Consider the following 21172-nt stretch of genomic DNA (forward strand, 5'->3'; position numbering starts at 1 on the left):
CTTGGAGTTGATGGTACAGGGACAGAGCCGATGTCAGCCGCTGGCCTCATTTTCGCTTCTTCAGCAGGCAGAACTGTGAAATGTTGACTGTAAACTAGGCAACGTGCTGGGCACACCGCAGGCTCCCAGTAAATAGCTATCACTTATTGAGGAATAAGTGGACAGAGAGGCCTTAGATTTTGAAGTGAGTGCTAGTCTTTAGGACCTAGAAAGAATTTAGAAATAACAAATGATCTTTAAAATATCACAGAGAATAAAAGAAGTTCTAAGTCAAATGCCAGGCAGATATTGCCTTTAAAAAGTCAAGAAGAGACCAAGGTGGTAGCAGAGGGTGAGCTCTGACAATCCTATGCTAGCTAGCGTGCCTCGGGCGGATTGCTGGCAGAGCTCCGGAGAGGGCCGTTGAACAGATGGTTCGTGTGCTTTCCCTAAGAGTGGAGGTTGCTAGCCGTCAACATGACTTCACTGGGACGAAGTCACGTTAGGTTAACTTCGTCCCTGTACTGATGGAGTAACTAGGTTAGTAAATTAGCGGACTGCCGTAGACATGACGTTTCTTGATCGCGGCAGAATGTTAGACTGTGGCTCGTTATCACGCAGCCCAGCGTTCGCTGGGTGGTTATGCAGCTGGAGCACCTGCAGGCGGCTGAAGTTGTGAGCCGACCAGCGTCCACAAGAAGGGGACTCGAAGGACCGTAGCACGCCGTAGGCTCCTGAGTGTGTTGCCTCCCGCAGAGCCGAGGCCGGCAAGCCTCGCTGTGGGCCAGACGGGAGACTGAAGGCAGGGGCATAAGGGGAATGTGTTGCAGAGGACGACCCCGCACCTCTGTGGCCCGGCGGCTGGAGGTGGCCCCTCTCAGTGAGTTAAACTCAGCAGGGATAAATGAAATGGAGGTCAGTGATCGTTTAGTGCACAGGATAAAGACCCTTCAGAAGTTCGTGTGAAACGTATCTTGGAATTTAGAGGGACGGCGTTTTCCAGAGAGCCTAGCAGTGTGTCGTAACTACAGAGTGAGCTAGTTTAGCTTGTCCTAATGGAGGGAAATGTATCGCTTTCACACCCAGCCAGGGTCACTCCCGTCTGCCCTGTTTCGATCCGCATGAGCTGTTATAGAACGCTGGGTTTGTATGGGCTTGGCCTCACTGCAGTTGGCCTAGGATTTTCTAGGCCCCTTCCCCGTGGAAAGATGGATAACACGTAGTGGATGGGAACAGCCAGAGTGCATTTCATTGAACTGCCTGTATATAAACAGCCATTCTGGGGGAAGGAGACATGTGCATCCAGACAGAAGGTGCCCGATAAAGTAGTTCCTGAACGACACGGAATGCAGAGTGATACCTGCAGAGGTGCTGGCGCCTGCCCTGTGCTGGCACCGTTTGAAGTGATGCGATATTTCTATAAATCAGACAGAAGTTCTGCTTCAAGGACTTACAGGCTAGCTGGGGAGTCGGGGTGGGAGCAATGCCTCACTGATGGGGAGACTTTTTTTTTTTAAGTAGGCTCCACACCCAGCACAGAGCCCAGTGCAGGGTTTGAACTCATGATCCTGAGAGCATGACCTGAGCTGAGATCAAGAGTTGGTCGCTTTATGGACTGAGCCACCCAGGAGCCCCAGTGCGGAGACTTTTAAGCAGAGGTCTGAACGCAGTGAGGGAGCTGGTTCTGTGTTGTCCCAGCAGGGAAGGGCATTCGGGGTGGGTGGGACAGCAGCTTCAAGGTCAGTAGCGCCAGAATGTGGCTGAGGGGTGTGTCTGAGGAACTGTAGGAAAGCTGGCATGTGAGGAGTAGAGAGAGGGGGAGAGGAGGAGAAGTTCTGGGGAAACGCATTGTGTATCTGTGTTTATTGTGAGCCCGAGGAGAGCCACGGACGGCGCTGAGCAGAGGACCAGCGTCGTCGGGCTTGCATTTGAACAGGAGCACTCCGGCTAACCAATCGAGGGCAAGCACTGCAGGACTTTTTTGGTGACCTTATCCTTACAGAAAATGAGCAGATCCGTATATCGTGTATTGTCTTTTAGAAGTAAGTTTGTTTTGATAATGAAGTTTAAAAATGACTTGATGTCTTCAAAAAACTATTACAAATGTGTGAGCAAATACTCTGTCATGAAAGAGAGATGTCCAGTGCTCCTGTGCCAGAGCATCTGGAACAAGGCCCCTGAGCATCCTGTGAGGAGGACGGTTGGCAGGTGGGAGCCGCAGGCCGCCCAGTCAGCAGAGAAAAGCCAGTCACTGTTCGCTCTCATCTGCGCCAAGAGCCCCACTGTCTGCTGGGGAAGAGAGGTTCAACAGGAGTGAAGACGAGTCTCGGTCCTCAGGGTAAGATACACCCTTGCGGATGACAAACACTGGCAGGCCAGCTAGTGCCAGGGGAGAGCAGATTGTGGGCCAGGTAGAACAGGCCCATCAGAGCGAAGGTGGAGCTTCTGAGCATGAAGACTGCAGACACGCACGTGGCCTCGTGACCTTTCAGGACATTTGTGTCTAGTGACCAACATGGTCCTATTAGGAAAGGATCTTTTTTCTTGGTGCTTCCAGTTCCTGAGCCACACACATTTGTCTTTGAGAGCGCTAGGAGGCAGGAGCCCTCACTGCAAGTGGGTGACACCCTTCCTCAGGCTCGCGGCTTGTGGGCATCATGTGGCACTCTGCGGAAGGCATCTGCTTTTCACATCTGCATGGCACACAGGTGATGGCTGCCAAGTACCCGGAAGCGCCCACCCCCTGGTCCACTTTGAGAATCATTTCACTCTGAACAGGCAGAGCAGTGTTCTTTGCAGTGACTGACTGGGCTGTCTCATTCTTTGGGAGGAAATTTCAAAGAGGTTTAGAAGGGTTTGAGATGGGGGTGGACACAAAGAAGTGAGCTCTAGGGTGTTGCTTCTTTAAAGTGTGGACTCAACAGGAAGGTAAAGATAAAAAAGGTTTCAACTCCCTTTATCTGCTTTCCAAAGTCAGATGGGAAAAGTATGGCAACGGAAGTCAAGTTGTAGCCTTTCCTTTTTATACTGAACATTTTGGAGGGAAGGCAGGGGATGGGTAATAACTAAATTAAGACCTTGTCTGTGATCTCATCACTCCCAATCTGTCAGCCTAGTTTAGTTTGAAAAATGAGTTGGAGGAAATGGTACATCTCAAAAAAATAAAATAAAACCGCTAGTTAATTTCTGGACTGACCTTCTTGAAAGAAGAAAAATGTCATTGCCTTTTCTCTCCTGAAATGAATGCATCTGATTTGATAGATGTCGAGCATCTTCTGTGAGGCTCTGTGGAACATCTGCCCCTCCCAAGCATGCTTTTCCCATCGGGGAACTTTTGTTCCTTGTTAAAGACCAGAACCTGCCATCCCCCAGTAGCACAGGCTGGCAAGGAAGCATCTTTATTTGTATCCATTGGTCTGTAACCAGCCATCAGCGAAAACTCAGGCTTGGAGGACTGTGAGTGGACAGACTGAAGAAGCCTTCAGCGATCCCCAGGCCTCACTCAGACTCCCGACCCCAGATGGCCCCCAGAACTGGCCTCCATGTGCTGACCCAGTGGCTTTTCTTCGCACCTCCCCTGGTGCTGTGAGCGGCGGGAGGAAGGGAGGAGCTGGGCATGTAGACCATCCGCTGGGGATGCTGGGCCAGCGCCACGAGGCTAGGTTTTATCATTCGTGCCTTTTTAAGAAGCATGGAGGTTATCCTGGGACTCTGCACCGAGCTTTAGAGAGAGGATTTTCAGTGCTTCACGTGTGCAGACCTATTTGAAGTGTGCAAGCACTTGTTACTGCTTTTCAACCAGTTTGACTTCCAGGAAATAAAATGAGTCACAGAGGTAGGGTTTGGGAGTTAGAACCTTCTCTTGGTGGTTCTGCTTCAATTCTCTACTTGGTGAGAGGGCCTAGGAGCCCAGGGGAGACCAGATCGTGGTTCCCACCAGTGGTATACAGCAGTCAGAGGAGAAGACCATCATGCACATGGCTTCGGGCCAGGGCTTAGGACACCGCGACCAGTCCTGTCCTGGAGGCGCACGAGAGCAGATAGCAGAGGGCTCCATGGCTCATGGTTAGACTTCCTAACCTGACGCTCAGCTTGTTTTCCTCCTACTTCCCTGTTCCTGGCTGGTTTGTGTGCCTCCAGACCGCCAGATTCTTTTGCTGAGTCCCATCCCCAGTACTTCAGAATGTGATCTTCTTTGGCTATAGAGTCATTGCAGATGTAATTAGTTGAGATTGTACTGGAGCCAGGTGGGCCCCTGATCTAATCTGACTGGCATCCTTGTTCAAAGGGGGAAATTTAGAGACAGACCTGCATGCAGGGAGAGTGCCATGTGGCCCTGTGAAGATTGGTCTTATGTTGCCACCTGCCGAGGCGCTCCCAGAAGCTGGGGGAGAGGCCTGGAGCAGACCCTTCCCTAGTGCCTTCATCAGAAGGAGCATGGCCCTGTGGGCACCGTGGGCTCGGACTTCTGGCCTCCTGGACCAGGAGATAAGCAGTTTCTGTGTGTAAGCCATTCGCAGGTGGTCCCTTGTTATGGCAGCCCCTGCAAACGCACTCCCTTTCTTGCTCACAGGACTCTCAGCAGCTCCAATGCCTGTTCTGTCTTGGGGAGCTCATCTAGCCACGGCTTCGGTCACTGTCACTGTCACTGTCTTAACCACTCCCAGGCTTCCTGAGCCCCAGGACTCACTCCCTCTGTAGCTCAGGAGGCCTTTCAGGAGCACACCTGCAGCCTCCCCAGTTTCTACTGCACTTCCGCCAAAACGCCGTCCAGCTTTGCAGGATTGTTTACAGGAAGTGTGTGCTTAGGAGGGAAGTTCAGTGGTCCGTGGAAGAAATCTCCACAGAGATTACACGTGTAGCTTAAACACTGTGGCGTATTGGTGGTCACCCATTCAGCAGGGTTTTTTTGATGCCAAGCCCTTTCTTTGCATTTGGGCCCGTGAGTGGACTGTGTCTCTGGCATCAAAACCATACATCATTATTCCCACCTGTTGCTGCCATGTCCAGACTGGGCTTCTTTATTTATTAAGATTTTATTTCCTTTTACATTTTTTTAAAGATTTTTATTTTATGTTTTTTTTTTAAGATTTTATTTTTGAATAATCTTTACACCCAACGTGGGGCTTGAATTCACGACCCAGAGATCTAGAGACCCATGCTCTTCCAACTAAGCCAGCCAAGAGCCCCAGGATTTTTATTTTTTTAAGTAATCTCGACACCCAATGTGGGGCTCAAACTCATAACCCTGAGATGAAGAGTCACGTTCTCTACTGACTAAGCCAGCCAGGTGTCCCCAGATTAGACGTCATTAAAGTGACTCAAGAATTTAAGTGTAAAATCCTGTTGGATTTTCACAATGTTTTCCTAATCTTTGAAAGTTGTCTTTCTAGCATTCCCCCCCTTTTTTAGTGACTTAATTGAATACTTTTTAAAGCATTTGGTGTTTTTTTGTAGCATTTCTCCTTTTTTCCCTTCACATTTCATCAGTTTGTACAGCTTTATCGAACAAGTGAGCAACAAGTACCACTGGCATAAACAGGCTGGGGATGTACATAACTGACTCTAAGTTAAGTGTACAGTTCCGTGTGGGTATTCTAGGGTACAGCCTCCAAGCGTGAGCTTTGAGCATGCCGTGAGTGTTGGTCACAGTAACTCCCAGAGGGGCGTGGAGACCCTGTGGGTCAGGCACGTGAGGTCAGCAGTGTTTTCTTGCATAATCAGTTCCTCCAGTAGGCCTTCTGCTCTTTCTCGTCTCAGCCTTGACTCATGCAGTCCCTCCACCAGCTTATCTTCTCTTTGCCTGTTATCCCTCAGGTCTTAGCTTAGGTGTCACTTCCTCCAGGAAGCCACCTTGCCTCCCTCAGGCCAGGTTAGCTGTCCCTTGGATGGCAACCTCTATTTCTCAATCAGGCCACTCCTACCACCAGAAGTTTTGTGAGGATGGAGCTTTCATCTTTGTCATCCATCCTCAGATCCCCAAGGTCTGGCATGGAGTAAGTGCTGGGAAAGTATTTGTGGAAGGGAGGGAGGAGAGGCAGATCGCACACAGTTGTTTCTCAGGGGCCTCCACTACGCCCTACGCTGTAGGATAAGGTATGCCCCTTAAGCTGGAGGTGAAGGCCTGTGCTTGGTAGTAGTGGTGTTGGCAGTCACGGGATGGCTGTGAAGATGGGGGTGGTGTGGCAGTCGTGATAAGTAGATGAACACAGCCACTAATACCAGCATCTTGTATTTGTGGGCTACTTAGCCTAGACCTTCAGATGCTTTCTCCCATCTAACTCAGGCCAGCTCTGTGTCCCCCAGATCCCCTCACTCTGATTCCATGGGAGCCTGACACATCCCCAGCCCAGATTCCAAGCACCTGCCCCTGGCCTCAGCCCTACCTCTTGCCCAGGCTTCTAGTTCACTCTTCTCCACAGGCTCCTTCCTTCCTCCCACTCCCAGAATTGGGAGATTGTCTTCATCCCACTCCAGGATGCGAGAGACAGCTCTTTGTGAAGAGAGGGCTTGGAATGCCCCCAGGTTGTCTGCTCTTGCCCTCCTCCCAACTACAGCACATGTAGGGGTGAGTGTTTTAAGGAGGAAAAGCATCCCCCGCCCCCACGGCTAATAAGAGTTTAAATAGAGGAAACAAGAGCATCTTGATTTTGTTTTAATTTTCATTCATTTGCTGTGTAATTGCCAGCCCTTCAGAAAGTGGGGGGGGGTGTCAAGGCTCCCCCCAGCTTATAACAAAGTACTGTGGGAGGAGGAAGCAGTTGTGGGGGGGCGGGGGCTGGAAAGAGAAAGTGCCTGGCAGGCTCTGGTCCTGAGATTTCATAAGATTCATTTGTTTTCTGGCGTCAGTCTTAACAGCTTTATTTTCTCCACGCACCGGGCTACCGTGTGCGAGTGCACGGCTGACACGGGAGGCGCGTGGCGCTGCGCAGCAATGGGAGCAAAGTGACCAAATGCTGGTCGTATTCACTTCCCGGGGCTGCCCTACAAATCGTCACGGACTAGGGGGCTTAAAACAGTAAAGCATGTGTTCTCACAGCTGCGGAGGCCAAAGTCAGCAGTCAGGGTGTCCGCAGGGCCCTGTGCCTCCTGAAGGCTCTAGAGAAGGAACATCTGTCACCTAGTCCGGTTTCTGGGGGCAGCTGGCTGTCCCGGGTATCTTGGGCTTTTGGCTGTGCCGCTCCAGTCCCTGCCTCCGTTGTCACATGGCCTTTCCTCTGTGTGTATCTGGGTATCTCCAAATGTCTGTCTTTATGAAATCCAGCCATTGGGTCTAAGGCCCATCCTAATTCAGTATGAACACATCCCAACTTGATTACATCTGTAAAGACCAAATTTCTGGCCACATTCAGAGGTGCCACAGACTTCAACATGTCTTTTTGGGGATCACGATTCAACCCCTGACACCAACATTCGCAAGTGTGTTTCTTCTTTCTTCTTGGTCATGTAGGAGATGAACTACAGAATTGGGGAATGCAGTGTACATGTGTGCCCAATACCTAACGTAGACTCTTGGGCCGTGGATGCCCTGGGCCTTGTTCGTGCTCACTCACCATTGTTGTGAATGTGATTTTCTTTGCTCTCATTTTAGACGTTAGTAGCTTGTTTTTGTCTTTAAGAGCATGTCTGCTCTCATGGACTCTTCTACCTGGGAGAGATGGAACTTTCTAATAGCCAACAGAGGTGCCTCAGGGTTCTGGAAATAAAACAGAAAGGCAGTTTCTAGCATTAGAGGGAACAGTTGAGGGCCCAGGATGGCATGAGATCTTCCCTGGTCAGACATTGCTGGCTGTGGGCTAAGGGGTTGAGAGCAGATTTAATGACTGGTCCGTGATGCTCTGTCAGCCATGCGGCCCTTGTGCATCTCCTGGCTATTTGGAACACTCCAGTATTTCATAGGCGGTGTGTCCCTTTGGCAGCATTGTGGCCTGAAGCCCTAGTTCCCTCATACAAAAAACACTTTCCCAAACAAGGAACTGAAGCTGTGTGAAGAAGGAAAATGGTGCTCTTAACGCATCCTGGAGAGGCTTGGAAAACACTGTGTGTCCAGAAACAGCTCTGCCCGAGTGGGCTGCAGCCCTGGGAGCTTATTCCTTTGTGTTGTTGTTTTCTCCTCCTCTGGCAGATGTTGGTATGGAAATGTGATCTTTCATTTCTTAAAGACCAATCTCTCTGGAGTTAATTCCTCTTTTGAAGTTATAATCTTTTGTGTCTTGCTTTCTAGTCACCTTGACTCCAAGTCAAGTGTTAAGTGTCACAGAAGGGAAAATCATGTGGGCTTTCCGCATGCAATTTGGGCATACAAGAAATAACTACAGCGGTTGGAGGCCAACACATGGAGGTAGCCAGTTTCCGAAGTCCCCTGGAAATGGAATCTGGCTGTCTTCTGTCATTCTTGACAACTACCATCGATTTAATTCTTTCACAAATACAGAAGCGTTTGAAGAAGGGACACAAATCTGATTTTCTTGGGCATCACCATGATGATAGATATTTCCCCAGTACTTACGGAGAGGAAAGCTGCAAATTCACAGGAATCCTCCAGGTTTGGGACACAGCAGTTGGTCCAGTGGGCCTCTCCTTAGGTTCACACTGCTCACAGTTGCTTGTGGAGGAGATTGGAGGCAAGAGCTTGCTACTGGTTGATATTTGCCTGCTCTGGCTAAAGCCTGAAGCCCCTCCTGGATTCAGGGCTACTTCGGGAAACACGTTGGATGCATTCTTGGGAGCTCCATTGGCTGTTTCCAGCTCCCCAGGGAGCTGTTGTGTGGAACTGCTGTCCAGGTCTCTGCTCTGGATTCCTCCTCTGAACCCTGCATAACATGGGAGTCAACGGGATGGTTCCATCCAAAAATGGAAGGGAAGTACCCAAAGATGCTGTGATCCTTACCTCCTCCCCGCTCCAGCTGCTTGAGATGGCCACCCAGAAAAAGACCAACCCTGCTGGATCGTTGGGAAACATTCCACATTCATAGTTGCTAAACTTGACCTCTGCATTAGAATAACATGTTTTTCTGAATGAGACTCAGGTTGTCAGCCTCTTCTTGACACCTGAACGGTGAGGACCACACAGACGAGCATTCATTTGGAGAACAGTGCAGCCCATTTGCTAATAGGCGCGTTGTGGTTAGAACTTTGGAAAGAATACTTAATTTCACATGCATTTATGTTCTTTCATTTTCTTGTTCTATTAAAAATGTCCAAACAAATTCAGTGCGTGGGAAGGAAGCACACATTAGCACTAAGTCATGGAGAAAACGCACGGTCACTAAGCCAGTTGAGTTTGTTTGATACGTTCCTTCCTCTGTGTCACAGAAGATGCGGATGTTGAGCACCTCAAGGAATGAGTCGTTCTAGGCTTTTCTCCTGGGTGGATGGCAGGGGCAGGTGGGGGTTGTTTGGAGAACCTCTACCCTTCCGTCTGGTGGTGCCGGCAGCTCTGATCTCAGGGTGGTTGTGATGGGTCACTGTCTGGCCCCACCCATTCCCAGCCTGGTCACCAGCAGGCCAGGCTGGAAAGCCACCCTAGGAAATGTGGATGACAGTTGACTTCTTGGTGTCCAGGAAGTCCATGGATACCCAGTCAGACCCACAGGGACAGACTCTTCTAGTAAATCTTAGAGAAGGGCAAAGCATTGGGGCACATGGTGGTAAAGAGCATGGCTTCAGATCTCCAACTGTTCTCACCTGCTAGTGTGTCCCTTTTGGATGTCACTTACTTGCTTTCATCAGTGGAAGCATTTAGAATTGGCCATCTAATGGATACTTAATAAGTATTAACTATTACTGTGTCCACAGTGTCCGAATCTGCCCCGGTCGCCCTGAGTGAGAGCCGGAGGAGGCTGGCTGGTGTTTAGCAAGGTGCTGTGCTCATGATTTATTTAGCTCTTGGCCCTTGAGGCCTTGGTGGCCCACTCTGCATGTGGCACTTGTGTTCTTGCGGTGGTGACAGGGTTTGGGTCAGTGCTACCCAGTGAGAAGCCTCTTGAGAGAGGAGAGACAGTTCTGTGTGCAGGTTACACATCTGTAGTCACATGCCATCCCTCAGCTGCCCTTGGAGAACGCCTCTGACGTCTTAGCAGGCCTGTGTATTTTAGCACAGAGGTCTGGAGAGGTTCAGAATCCAGGTGCTATGCTGGTAGAACTTCCCTCAACCCTAAAAGGCGGGTCCCAGTAAAACTAGTTAATATTTATTGAGTGTCATTATTTGCCAGGCATTGTTCCAAGCACCTTCCCAGTATAGACTTATTTACTCTTTTAGGACTCCTATAGGCTAGTTAGTCATTTTATCCTGTTGTTTTAGTTGAGGGAACTGGGGCTCAGAAGAGTTGGTAAGAGGTCCAAGGTGATGCAAATATGATACAGCTGACATTTGAGGCCGGGACTGTGGCTTCAGTCCTGTTAACCACTGTTGACATGAATCACCGTGGGATGAACGGATAGGCCTGGTCCCGCCTTCCAAGTCGTGGGGCCTCCAGAGCTGCTGTGAAGCACGGCGCTGCCCACACTGTTCATGGAGGGGCTGCCATGCCTCCCCTCTCGGACTCACCCTCTGGAAGAGGAGGGAGGCAACGGTAAGCAGCCCTTTAAGTGATTGGTGTCCTCCTGGCAGTGGAAATAGCCACAGACAGCACCCAAAAAGGGAATGAGTAACTCGGTGAAGGGGAAGGAAGTGCTTCCTGGGGCCATGACTTCTGAGCTGGGTTTGGAAGAATAAATAGGAATTCACTAAGCATACTAAGTTGGGCACAGCAGGCAAAGGACGGGTATGAAACAGCAGGGTCTTTTAAAGGTGGGGGACAGCAAGTCCTTTAGCATGGGCAGATGATACAGTGCCGGTGGTGGTGGGGGTGGTGTCCTCTTTGTTGAGACCGGAGAAGCAGAAAGAGCCAGAAGACAGAGGGCCTGCTTTGCCATGCCAGGGAACCTGACTTTATCCTGGGCAGGTAGACAGTTTAATATCATAGTTGTAAAAACAAGGTCACAATCTCCAAATCCTGATGCAGTTAGTAGTATTGGGGTTTTTTTCCCTCTGACTTTATCATCATGATTATTGAAGAAAAAGATTATAAATGTCAGTCAGTTCCATATCTGATGTGTTGTGTTGCTACTGTGTTAAAGAATGTTAGTTTTTTAATCTCCTCCACTTGTTTCTCACTTTTTTTTTATCAGCAATTCTCTTTGGCAAAAGTTATTTTCATACGCCAGGATAAGTACTTCTGAGAGTGTTTTTTTTTTTTTTAATGTTTTCTTAAGTGGCCTTTGATTGCATAAGAGCATCATGCAGAACTGTTTCCAGTAGTATCTTTATAGCAGGAATGGAGGCTAAGACTGATTATGTAATTGTTCCCTTAATTTATTCTCAGAACCTAACATGCTGCCAGTATATAAAAAAAAAACCCTAACGATCACAATGGCATCTGAGAGGCTCTAGCTCACGGTTTCTGGCACTATTGCTTTTGCATTGTTCACTGCAGAGTAGAAATGGATGGTTTCCATGTGGCATGACTGTTGGCAGCACTGGGCACCCCAGACTCATGGTTCTGTCTGCTCCATCTTGCTGTGCAACCCACAGCCAACAACTCTCGCAAGAGAGGATTCGTGTGTACTCCTTAGAGACCCTGGCGAACGTCTCACACGTTACCCTTTGGGTGAGGAGAGGCAGCGTACTTCTGCGCTGAGGTCGCATTTCGCAAGGAGCACAGAATACCATCTGTCAGAGGAGGCGGCGGGAGTGTGCGAATATTGCTGTGAATTCCATGAATGCTTAATTGCTACAGTTGTTTCTTTTTTTTAAATTTAAGAGTCTTTGCATTTAGTTTGTTTGTTGTTTGTTCTTTTTTTTCTTTTCTTTTCCTTTTTTTTTTTTAGAATAGTCCTTATCAGTGGCAGAAGATCCCTCTGTAGTATATTTTCAGTGCTGCCCTATCGTGACAGTGCCCAAGTTGGGTATGTATATGCATGCTTGCTTTATAGTTCTCTGGGTGAAAAGTTGTGATACGTTGTGCGTTGTGCGTAATGTGGTTGGCCTTTCCATTTCAAAGAACTTGCCTTGCTTTGACACTGCAAATTCAGTACTTGTAAATTTGAAAGAAAGCAAGCTCCACTTTCTTTTCAGCCAGAAAGCTTTCTTGTTATTTTGTATGCGTGCGTGTGTGTGTCTTTGCTGTGTTTGTCACCTCTTCAATACGGTAAAGCAAGAGCAATCCGGGGACCCACCCCATTCCTCAGAGCCATGTCGACTTTTGGAGAAAGGTAGGTGAAGAAAGGATTCAAGACAAACCATGTGAACATCCTGCCTCTTTGCATCTTGGGCTTGGGGCTGGAAACTGACCAGCAAGCTGGAGCAAATATCAAAGCAAAATGGTACCAGGAACCGATCTATGTGATTCACCACAGGCCAAAGGAACGCTTACTCCTCTAGCTCAACAAGCCCCTCCTTTTGCTCTGAAGAAAAGTAGGTAAGTGAGGCTCTGCACCCTTCATTCCCCGTGCCGAGCTCTGTGCTCATCTCCTCCAAGTCTTGACAACCTTGCCCCTTACCTGTCCCTGCATTGTCGTCAGGGAGCTGCTGGTGTTTAGGGTCGGGCAGCTCACCGAGTGGGAATCTTGTGGGATGTTGGCTCCGGCCTTTACAAATGAAATGCTGGAATTGCCCCCTAGACACTGTGACGACGACACACTACCCACACACTACCACTGCCCCATGGGAGGGCAGTGTGGCCCCTGGTGCTGATTCACCATGTGTTCATCTTCCACCGTGTTCCACGAGCTCTCGCCAGTCATTCCTGTTCACCATGGCTTTCCCACCGCACCAGAGACCTGTCAGACTTGCGCCCATTCAACTCACCACGGTCCTTATTTGTACTGTACACCGTAGCTTCACGGGACAGAAAGTAGCACTTCTTCGTCATGGTTTCTGACTCAGTCATTTATTAGATGTGTGCCGAAAGAGTAGCCGTGATCTTACCGTTGATTGAGCATGCGCTTTATGCTGGTCCTTTTCACTCCCTGCATCCTTACAACCACCTTGCAAAGTATGTGTTCTTGCAAAGGTAACAGCAAACCCTTCGGGTCAGGGGTTCCAGGATCACCTGGGTGGTCGGCAGAGCTGCCCGCAAGAGACCTCATGAGGAGGTTTGCTTGGGCTTACCACGCTGTGGTCCCGGGTTCGGCTGCCCCTGAGAGCAGGCGTATTCCCTGCGGACCCTCAGTGGTACCAGCTCGCAGACCTCTACGTGACCCAGAAGGCCCGTCTGTTAGTCTTACACCCGTAATCGCCACAGGGCCCAGATTATTTCAGTGTGACCAGCCTGTGAGCACATTTCCAGGGAGATCTGACTCAGCCGTGGAAGGCTGTGTGAAAGTATGTCCTCTCCTGGCCAGCTGGGATGGTCACTGTGGGGTTGGACTTACTTTTCTGTTTTTCTGGGCTTCCTTTGCAAACCTTTCTATTGATGCAGTCTTCCTCTGGTCATGGTCCATTTATTTATTTATTGAGTGCTTCCTATGTGACTAGGTGCTGGGATAAAGATAGTGAAAGATGGGCCTGGTTCCTGTCTCCTGAAACTTAAAACCAAGAGGGGGAGACATGTTAAAATTTCACTTACGATTAATTACCACTTTTAATTAAGGCTGAAGATGTTCAGTCAGATGACTGCCAAGTCTTCCTGACTGAGAACTCATTCAGTTTCTTTAACATAATCCAACTTCTCTGTGCTCTTGTCTTAGAACTGTTCGTGTTTGTTTCATTCTGGAATGGTGCTCTTCTTTCCAAGTTTTGGGGCCCCCTCACCATGGTATCCAAGTACTTATCCCCATTTTATAGATAGGACCACTGATCCCCAGGAGTTATGGTCTCAAACATCAACTTTGGGCCAGAATGGGAATTTGAACCCAAGTCTGTCTGGCTTTAGGACTTTCCACGACTCACTATGGCCAAATAGGCAAAACAAGTTCCTTATTCACAGAATACCGTCTGTGAAATGGAGCTTTTGTGATAACTGCCTCACAGAGGTGAACTAAGACTCACAGGGCGACTGACTATGCGAGGGCCAGCACGGCCCCTCGCACAGAGGCAGATGGGGCCAACTTGTCAAGGACCCCAAGTTTCTCAAGTAAACGCATCGTGGGGATCGATGAGGAGAACTTGGGAGACTTGTAGTTTTCTGCTTGGGCATATTACTTGCCTCTGTGAGCCTCTGCTTGTTGCTCTGTGGGATGGGGATCGCAAAGTTACTGCCTGTGTGAAGATAACTGCATTTTATACAAAACTCGTGGGAACGCATTTTAACTTAAACTACCCAGGAAGAGATCACCCAGACTATCCTGTTTGATACCCTTATTAGAAATACATGGCCCTCTCCATCTTTGACACCTGGAGGAAATGCTAGCTGGCCGCCAGGGTTGCTGGGAGAGGGGCATGCGTCACTGCCTGGGTCTTCTTGACCCCTGCTGGGAGGGCCCCGTGTGTTAGAGGGGAGGCGTCACAGGGTGGCGGCTCATTCAGCTGTTCTGCTGGGGGCCCCAGAGGAGGCAGCAGAGTGCGTGTGGGGGATCTCAGGGCATAACCTCGTACATTTTTGACATGAATAAACTCCTTCAAACTTCACAAATGAGGAAACCGAGGTGCAGTAAGGTTAATTTTCTATGACAAAAAGACACCAGGTCCATTGTATATGCCTGACAGAGAAAAGAACATGCCTGTTTCTGTAGCATATTCTGCTTGAGAACTCAAACGAGAAACTAGGAACACTGTTGCAAATATTGTAATTTAGCAGCAGGATGAAGAAGCAGTTCTGCTTTGTAAATTTTTTGATGAGCAGACATCCTATTAATGAATAACTGCCCCTAAAATTAGGATTATTTTTACTAAGTATTGGGAAATCGATATGCTCAAATAACGAAAGTATTTATACTGGTAAATTATATACTCACGTATTTTATGGTACTTTATTTCATACCTGTATTAACTAATACCTTTCTGCTGGAGTTCTTGGTGTGACTGGGACACAAATCCTAGAATTGCAGGGGTGGAAAGGATTTCAGAGATGATGTGGCCTGGCCTCCCTGCTTGATAGCTGGGGCCCCTTGGGCATAGGGGTGGACAGCCAGCAGAACCAGCAGCTCCAGAGCCCAGTACTTCAGCCACCTTAGCCCGCTGACTTTGTGGTTTCTGGTTGCCATTTTTCTGTTGTGCTTATGCACATGGACTGAGCCACAGGCGCCTGATTATTCTAGACAAGTGTAAACCCCCCTGCTAAAAGGGATGATGTCCGGATCCAGCTTCATCATAAGGAAGTTTTAAAAACAGGAAACTCAGAAGTTCATCCAGTGTGTACTTGAACCTCTTTTACAAGGAAAGCATCTATCAGGATGGCCTTATCTCTTTCCGGCTCTGTTTTCTGGCTTCTCATGCAGCGCTGGAGCATCCCAAGTCTGGCGCTCACGTCTTGGCTGGCCCTGCCTCCCACCCTGACCCCAAATCGTTGTTCTTGGTTTAAACTGAGCTGAGCACTTGCTTTGGCTCCTGACATCAGTTGACCAAAGCAGACAGGCCAGTCTCAGGAGAGGTTTTATTCGTTCACTTATGCATTTCTTCTGCCCTGTGGGTCCAAGGCCTTGATGGAGGCTGGGAAGGTATAGGGATGAGTAAGACCCACTCTCCAGGAGCTTATTATTGAGCCAGGAAGCTAGGCATGTAAACAACCAATCCAGCACAACTGGGGAGCCCCAAAGAGGTGCTATGGAGTACTTTAACTGCCCCCAGATCTTTATCAACGCTCACATTTATATTGAATCTACAATTGGTATTGAAAGCCAAAGAGTTTGCTGTGTAAGTCTCCATCCCCCTCCAAGTATACTGCCACCCCTGCCTGCCTCCTGGGTAGAAATTCAGGCAACTACCACATAGCAGGATTCACTCATTCACTCCACAGAACCGAGATTTGAGAAACCTAGTATGTGCCAGTCACTGTTCTAAGCAGTAGGGATACAGTGGTGAGCAAGAAAATGTCTTTGCTCATTACCCTCTAAGGGTAGGAGACAAAAACAAGTAAAGGCACTGGCTAGTGTCTAGTAAAGGCTAGTAAAGACACTGAACATCAGACACAAGAGCACACAATGGAGTGAGTGCTCAGCAGTGGGCCGCTGGAGCACAGAGGAAGGTGCTCAGGGAATTCAGATAGAGGGATCGGGGAGGACTCCCCAGAGACAGCAGCTCTTCATCAAGACGTAGAAGTGTGAGATCTTGGGGAAGTGCAGAAGGATATTCCAGCCTCACCATTGACTTCTGAGGATATAGAAGATGGTCTGGCCCCTTGTGAACTTCTTGGAGGTGGGGTGGGTATTCTCTATACTGCGTGGCATGCTGGGAGAGTTGGGTAAAGCACCATCCCAGCGGGACTCCCGTTGCTGACCCGTACTGCAGCAGTTTGCCCTAGGTAGTGCGGGGAGAGGTAGAGACAGAACAGAGCTGTCCTGGGACACCAGGTCCTGGGATGTCACTGCCACAGGCCCATCACTCAGCCTGCCCCAGGTCTCAGTTCGTACAGTGTGGAGGTTTGACTAGACTCTAAAGATCGCGCACACTCTGTTCTCATCCTTGTCAATTTTGCTAATGTGGAAGCTGTTAAGTCTGTTTGAACGAGGAGTTTATGAATGAGGCATGTTGTTCACACTTTCCATCCACCGACGATCAGCTGCTTCTAGAGTCCTATCTGAATGATTCTCCATTCAAATTTTTAAAATTTGAAAATTTTTTTAAAACACAGGTCTGGTGACTTTGCAGTTTCCTTTGGTACATGGTCTCCCGGTGTGGGCTGGATCACCCCAGAGTTGACGTACAGGGTTTGGGGTCATTTTGCCTGCCGTCAGGTTTATACTTCCAAGCTGACAGTAGAATCATTTGCAGTGATTTCTAGAGCTCCTGCTTGAAGCAGACTGGCCTGGTTATTTAGCGAGTACCGCACTCTTCAAACTCTTTTTTTCCTGCCTTGATTCACAGATAAAGATACTTGGAGAAAAAGAGCCTGTCTCCTTAGGATTCGCTGATTAGGTAGGCCCACATCTGTGTGAACACGTTAATGGCAGGAACGCAAGCTGAAGCATGAAGAATGCTTGTGGTATGCCAGGCGCCGTGCTAAGGGCTTTTACACATTCGCTCGTTTCATCTTCGCCAGAAGCTCATGAGGCGGGTTCTGGAATTCTCAGTTTGCAGATGCGAGTTTAGGGCAGAAACTGGCATGGCAGTGGTGGCGGAGGGAGGGGGGCAGGCGGACCGCAGGCTCTGTGAGGGGCTTGTTCTCTGCTTTGGGGCAGACAGACCCCCCAGGAGCGGTTCGCAAAGCACGGACGCACATCTGAGAGCTGAGTGTATTTTTTTTTTATTAGATTTTATTTATTTGACAGAGACAGACAGCAAGAGAGGGAACACAAGCAGGGGGAGTGGGAGAGGAAGAAGCAGGCTCCCAGCAGAGGAGCCTGATGTGGGGCTCGATCCCAGAACGCCGGGATCACGCCCTGAGCCGAAGGCAGACGCTCAACGACTGAGCCACCCAGGCGCCCCCTGAGTGTATTTTTTTCACCATCCTGCCCTGGGGCCCCACCTGCTGGCTCGGGGCCAGTGCCCGGTGGGACGCAGGGTGGCCGGTGCGGATCTGGGTGTTGGTGGAGCTCTGCGTATGCGCCCTAGGAGGGCTACCTCCTGGGGACCCACTGGGCTCAGTGCTGGGTGGTGACCTTCCGTAAGGCTTTGGAGTTTGCCAGTTCACACTGCAGCCTGGCTGCTCCGAGGGCAAACCCCAGGCATCTCTGGGTGGAGTCTTGGGTGAAAATAATCTGTATAATTCCCCTCATCGGAGTGCGTGTTGGCTCTAGAATAAGCGGGTCTCCAGAGAGTGGGGAGGGGGTCTCATGATGCGGGTGTCAGTGTGGTGCAGACGCCCTGGTTCATGATCCTGAAGGGCCACTTGCTCAGGTCTCCCCAGTACCCACCCAGTCACGGCCAGGTCACCCCACAGACACCACCGGGAAGTGACTTAGGGACTGGTGTCTTCCTCTTGTCTTTACACCATGCGTGGAAAATGCTGCTCTTTGAGAAAGTGTGCTAAGTAGTTAAATTAGCACCAGACATGTCTTCACTTCACAAAAGGATTGGTGACAGGGCTGTTTTTTAAAATAAAAGGCTTTCTTGCTTGCTTAATGAGCTCTCTTCTTTCTTAAAATATCATTTGATCTACAGAGTTTGCTTGCATGCAACACTTCAAGAAATTGTCTGTTAGATGAAATGAGATGCTTCTAGTAACTGCCCTTTGTTCCTGCTCTTCCAGTCTAGGAATCTGAGTCTTGCTGTGGCTCTGGTGGCATGGAGGGTGGAGTGCAGGGTGGGAAGCACTCAGACAACAGGATCCTCCCTGACTGTTGGGGGAGGCAGTGGACTTGGGGTGGTCCACAGAATGTCCAGGAAAGACAGAGAAAGCAGTATAGACACCCAGGAGTGACCCAGTGCAGCTGGGACAAACATGCAGCCACACTCTGGGCTGCTTCTGTAGAAAGACTGCTGTGGGTGCCTCCACCCCACACTTGCCAGAAACTCTGACCCCCCGGCTCCACTCCGTGTTACCTCCGCCTCCAGCCTCCATGTGAGGGCTTCTGCTCAGCACAACGTAGGCGGCCTCCGGGTGTCTGGGAAAGGTAATGTTGGGCCTTCCCTGGTACTGTGGGCCCGTCTGCCGTCTCTGCCATAAATGGCTCACTGGAGAATCCACCAGTCCCCAGACTGAACCTGCGGAGGCCACCAAAGGACTCCAGGCCTTAACCAGGCATCAGTCCCAGGAGGGAACCCTCAGGTAGTAAGGGTCCCTTACTCTGCCCCCCCCCAACATGCTTCCCTGAAAGAAGGAACTCTTAGTGTTTTCAAACAGGCGTGTAGTTTGTAAAGAAATAGAGGGAAATGGCAAAAAGGAACAAAAAAATAGACCTTGCATTTACCCAAATACTCATTCCAGCATTCATTCTTCCCCATACTTCTAAATTTTCCAGCAGATAGTTTTTGGTTTCATCTTAAAGAACTTGTTCTTCCTTTACTATTTCTTTAGTATGGATCCATTGCTTCAAGCTTTCTTTTATCTGAAGATGTCTTTGTTTCACTTTCATTTTATTGGGTGGGTTTTTTTTTTTCAATTTTATTGAAAAGACAGTGTCTCATCAGACTCCATACATCTCCAAACCCCAGGCAAAAGCAGCACCCCCAGCCCCACAACCTCCCAGCCCTGGGCCCGAGACTGGTGCTGCTGGCATGCCTCGTCCCCTTCCCGGCCCCCTCGGTTCTTGCCAGTGCCGCTGCTGGCTCCTGACCGCAGCCGTCAGCTGGGACTCGTGTTGAGTTCGGGAAAACAGGACTGAAGTCAGATATGCGGGAACCCTTGCACTCAGGTTGCTTGTGGTTTATTGCGACTCTAGGTTATGACCCCTGCTGAAAGCCTCTTTCGTGGTTTTCTAGACTAGTGAGCACAGAGACAGGGCCTTGGGCTCGCCCCCCAGTTCTCCTCTCAGACCCATCTTCTTTTCCACGGCCTCTCTTGCTGGCCTTAGCAGGATGCCCGGCTCCGTGACAGGTTCTCCTTGCCTTTGGGGCTTTTATACTTGGTGCAGAGTTTGAAAGACTGTTCTTGCCTCTCATCCCACTGGAACTTCTTACTGATGGAACTCAGACCTCTCCTCCAGGGCCCTTTCTCAGGCCACCCTCAAGGCCCTACTAAGAGGCCACTCGTGTTCCATGGTACCCTTAGGCCTGTCCTAGCACTTAACAAATATATTTTAACGTCTTTGTAATTTGTCCTTAACTCTCCTTAGGGTGTATATTGTCTTAGTTCTTGAGGCATTGCTCGCACTGCAGCGTGCATAGTAGACGCTGTATTTGTTGAATAAATGAGTACAAACAGTATTTCTGAGGATGTGTCTCTAGACTTTTGAGAATGGCTAATTTTGTGACTGTATCATTGCCTCCAAAAATGATGGCCAGACTGTCTGCTTCAGTAGAAGCAGGTGCTCTCCGGGGTCCTCAGCCTGGCACCCCATCCTCGTGGGCATCTTGATAGGAATGGCAGCACTGGATGCGCAGTCAGGAGGAGAGCCCTGAAAAGTGCCAATAAGAATGATCGGTCACGGACCTCTGTACCCTGCTTCTCTGCAAATAATGGTTACGGCCACAATGAAAGCTGCCAAGCCTACAGTGACTAAAGGGGGTGTCAGGCTGAACCCAGATGCAGGTGTAAGCCCCAACTAGGTTCCCTCACCTGACCTACCCAGCCAGGTGACTCCCCGACATGTTAGCTTCACCAACACAATGGATCACTCGTGCTGTACTCCTCGAGTTGCTTGCAAATACGAACACCCTGGTTATTAAACCCAGGAATGCAAAGGGCCTTTTGCTGATGTCACACCTGGTCTGCCCAAGCGCCATCAGAGTTTCCTGGCTTTCAGCTGGCTTGCCTTTCTAGCCCTTGATCAAGATGATTTTCCTTTCACGTATACTGCTTTTGTTTAAAGCAAGGGATATTTTTGAATTGACTTTTGCATAGTTAGAAGTGGTTGGCTTTCCCAGGGGGCAATGGGGAGCTTCATTTTGTCACTGGTAGCTTTTCACGTTGGGTGGAGTGAAGCTCTTGCCTTGGTCCTTCCTACCACCCATTCACACATTGGTGTATGGTCTGGTCCTCGCCATCCAGCCTTTTCTGGGACCCAGCATGCCCATGTCTGATCAGGCGCACATGTTGGGAAGATGTTGGGATTTATTTGCATGCCTAGATCGAAGACTGGCTACAGGCTGCATTAACTCCTTTCAAGTAAACTGCAGTTGGGCCTTGAATCCCACTAATCATTAACAGGGGTGAGTTGTCATTTATAACAGCAGGCCTGTGGGCTGAACTCAGTGAACAAAAACCACTTGCAAGGGTGTAGAAGCCCTTCGGAGACACGAGGGCATTGCCACTTCTTGGAGTATCCCCAGGCTAACTCTCTAAAGGATACATGACACACAAGATTTGCCATGTAATGCTGTTTCACATGAGTTCAGTGGTAAGGAGCACACTTCAGCTCCAAAGATAGACCTTTAGAGCTAGAAGGAACTTGGAGACTGTTCAGTCCTGTGGTTTTCAGACTTTTTTTTTTTTTTTTTTTTTTTTTGAAAAAA

The 21172-nt window shown here is 49.3% G+C and overlaps 1 protein-coding gene across 1 annotated transcript in view; it reads left to right on the plus strand.

The window, feature by feature from the left end:
• Positions 1-21172, plus strand: part of CABLES1 (Cdk5 and Abl enzyme substrate 1) — a gene marked incomplete at its 5' end in the record, with an annotated part of 116716 nt that overhangs the window by 61085 nt on the left and 34459 nt on the right. Inside the window, one exon of the mRNA XM_034642194.1 lies at positions 11851-11928. Within this exon, the coding sequence (XP_034498085.1) occupies positions 11851-11928 (78 nt within the window). The remainder of the gene's footprint in view (positions 1-11850; positions 11929-21172) is intronic.

The sequence above is a fragment of the Ailuropoda melanoleuca genome, chromosome 14 (assembly GCF_002007445.2).
Source record: "Ailuropoda melanoleuca isolate Jingjing chromosome 14, ASM200744v2, whole genome shotgun sequence".
Taxonomy (NCBI): Eukaryota; Metazoa; Chordata; class Mammalia; order Carnivora; family Ursidae; genus Ailuropoda; species Ailuropoda melanoleuca.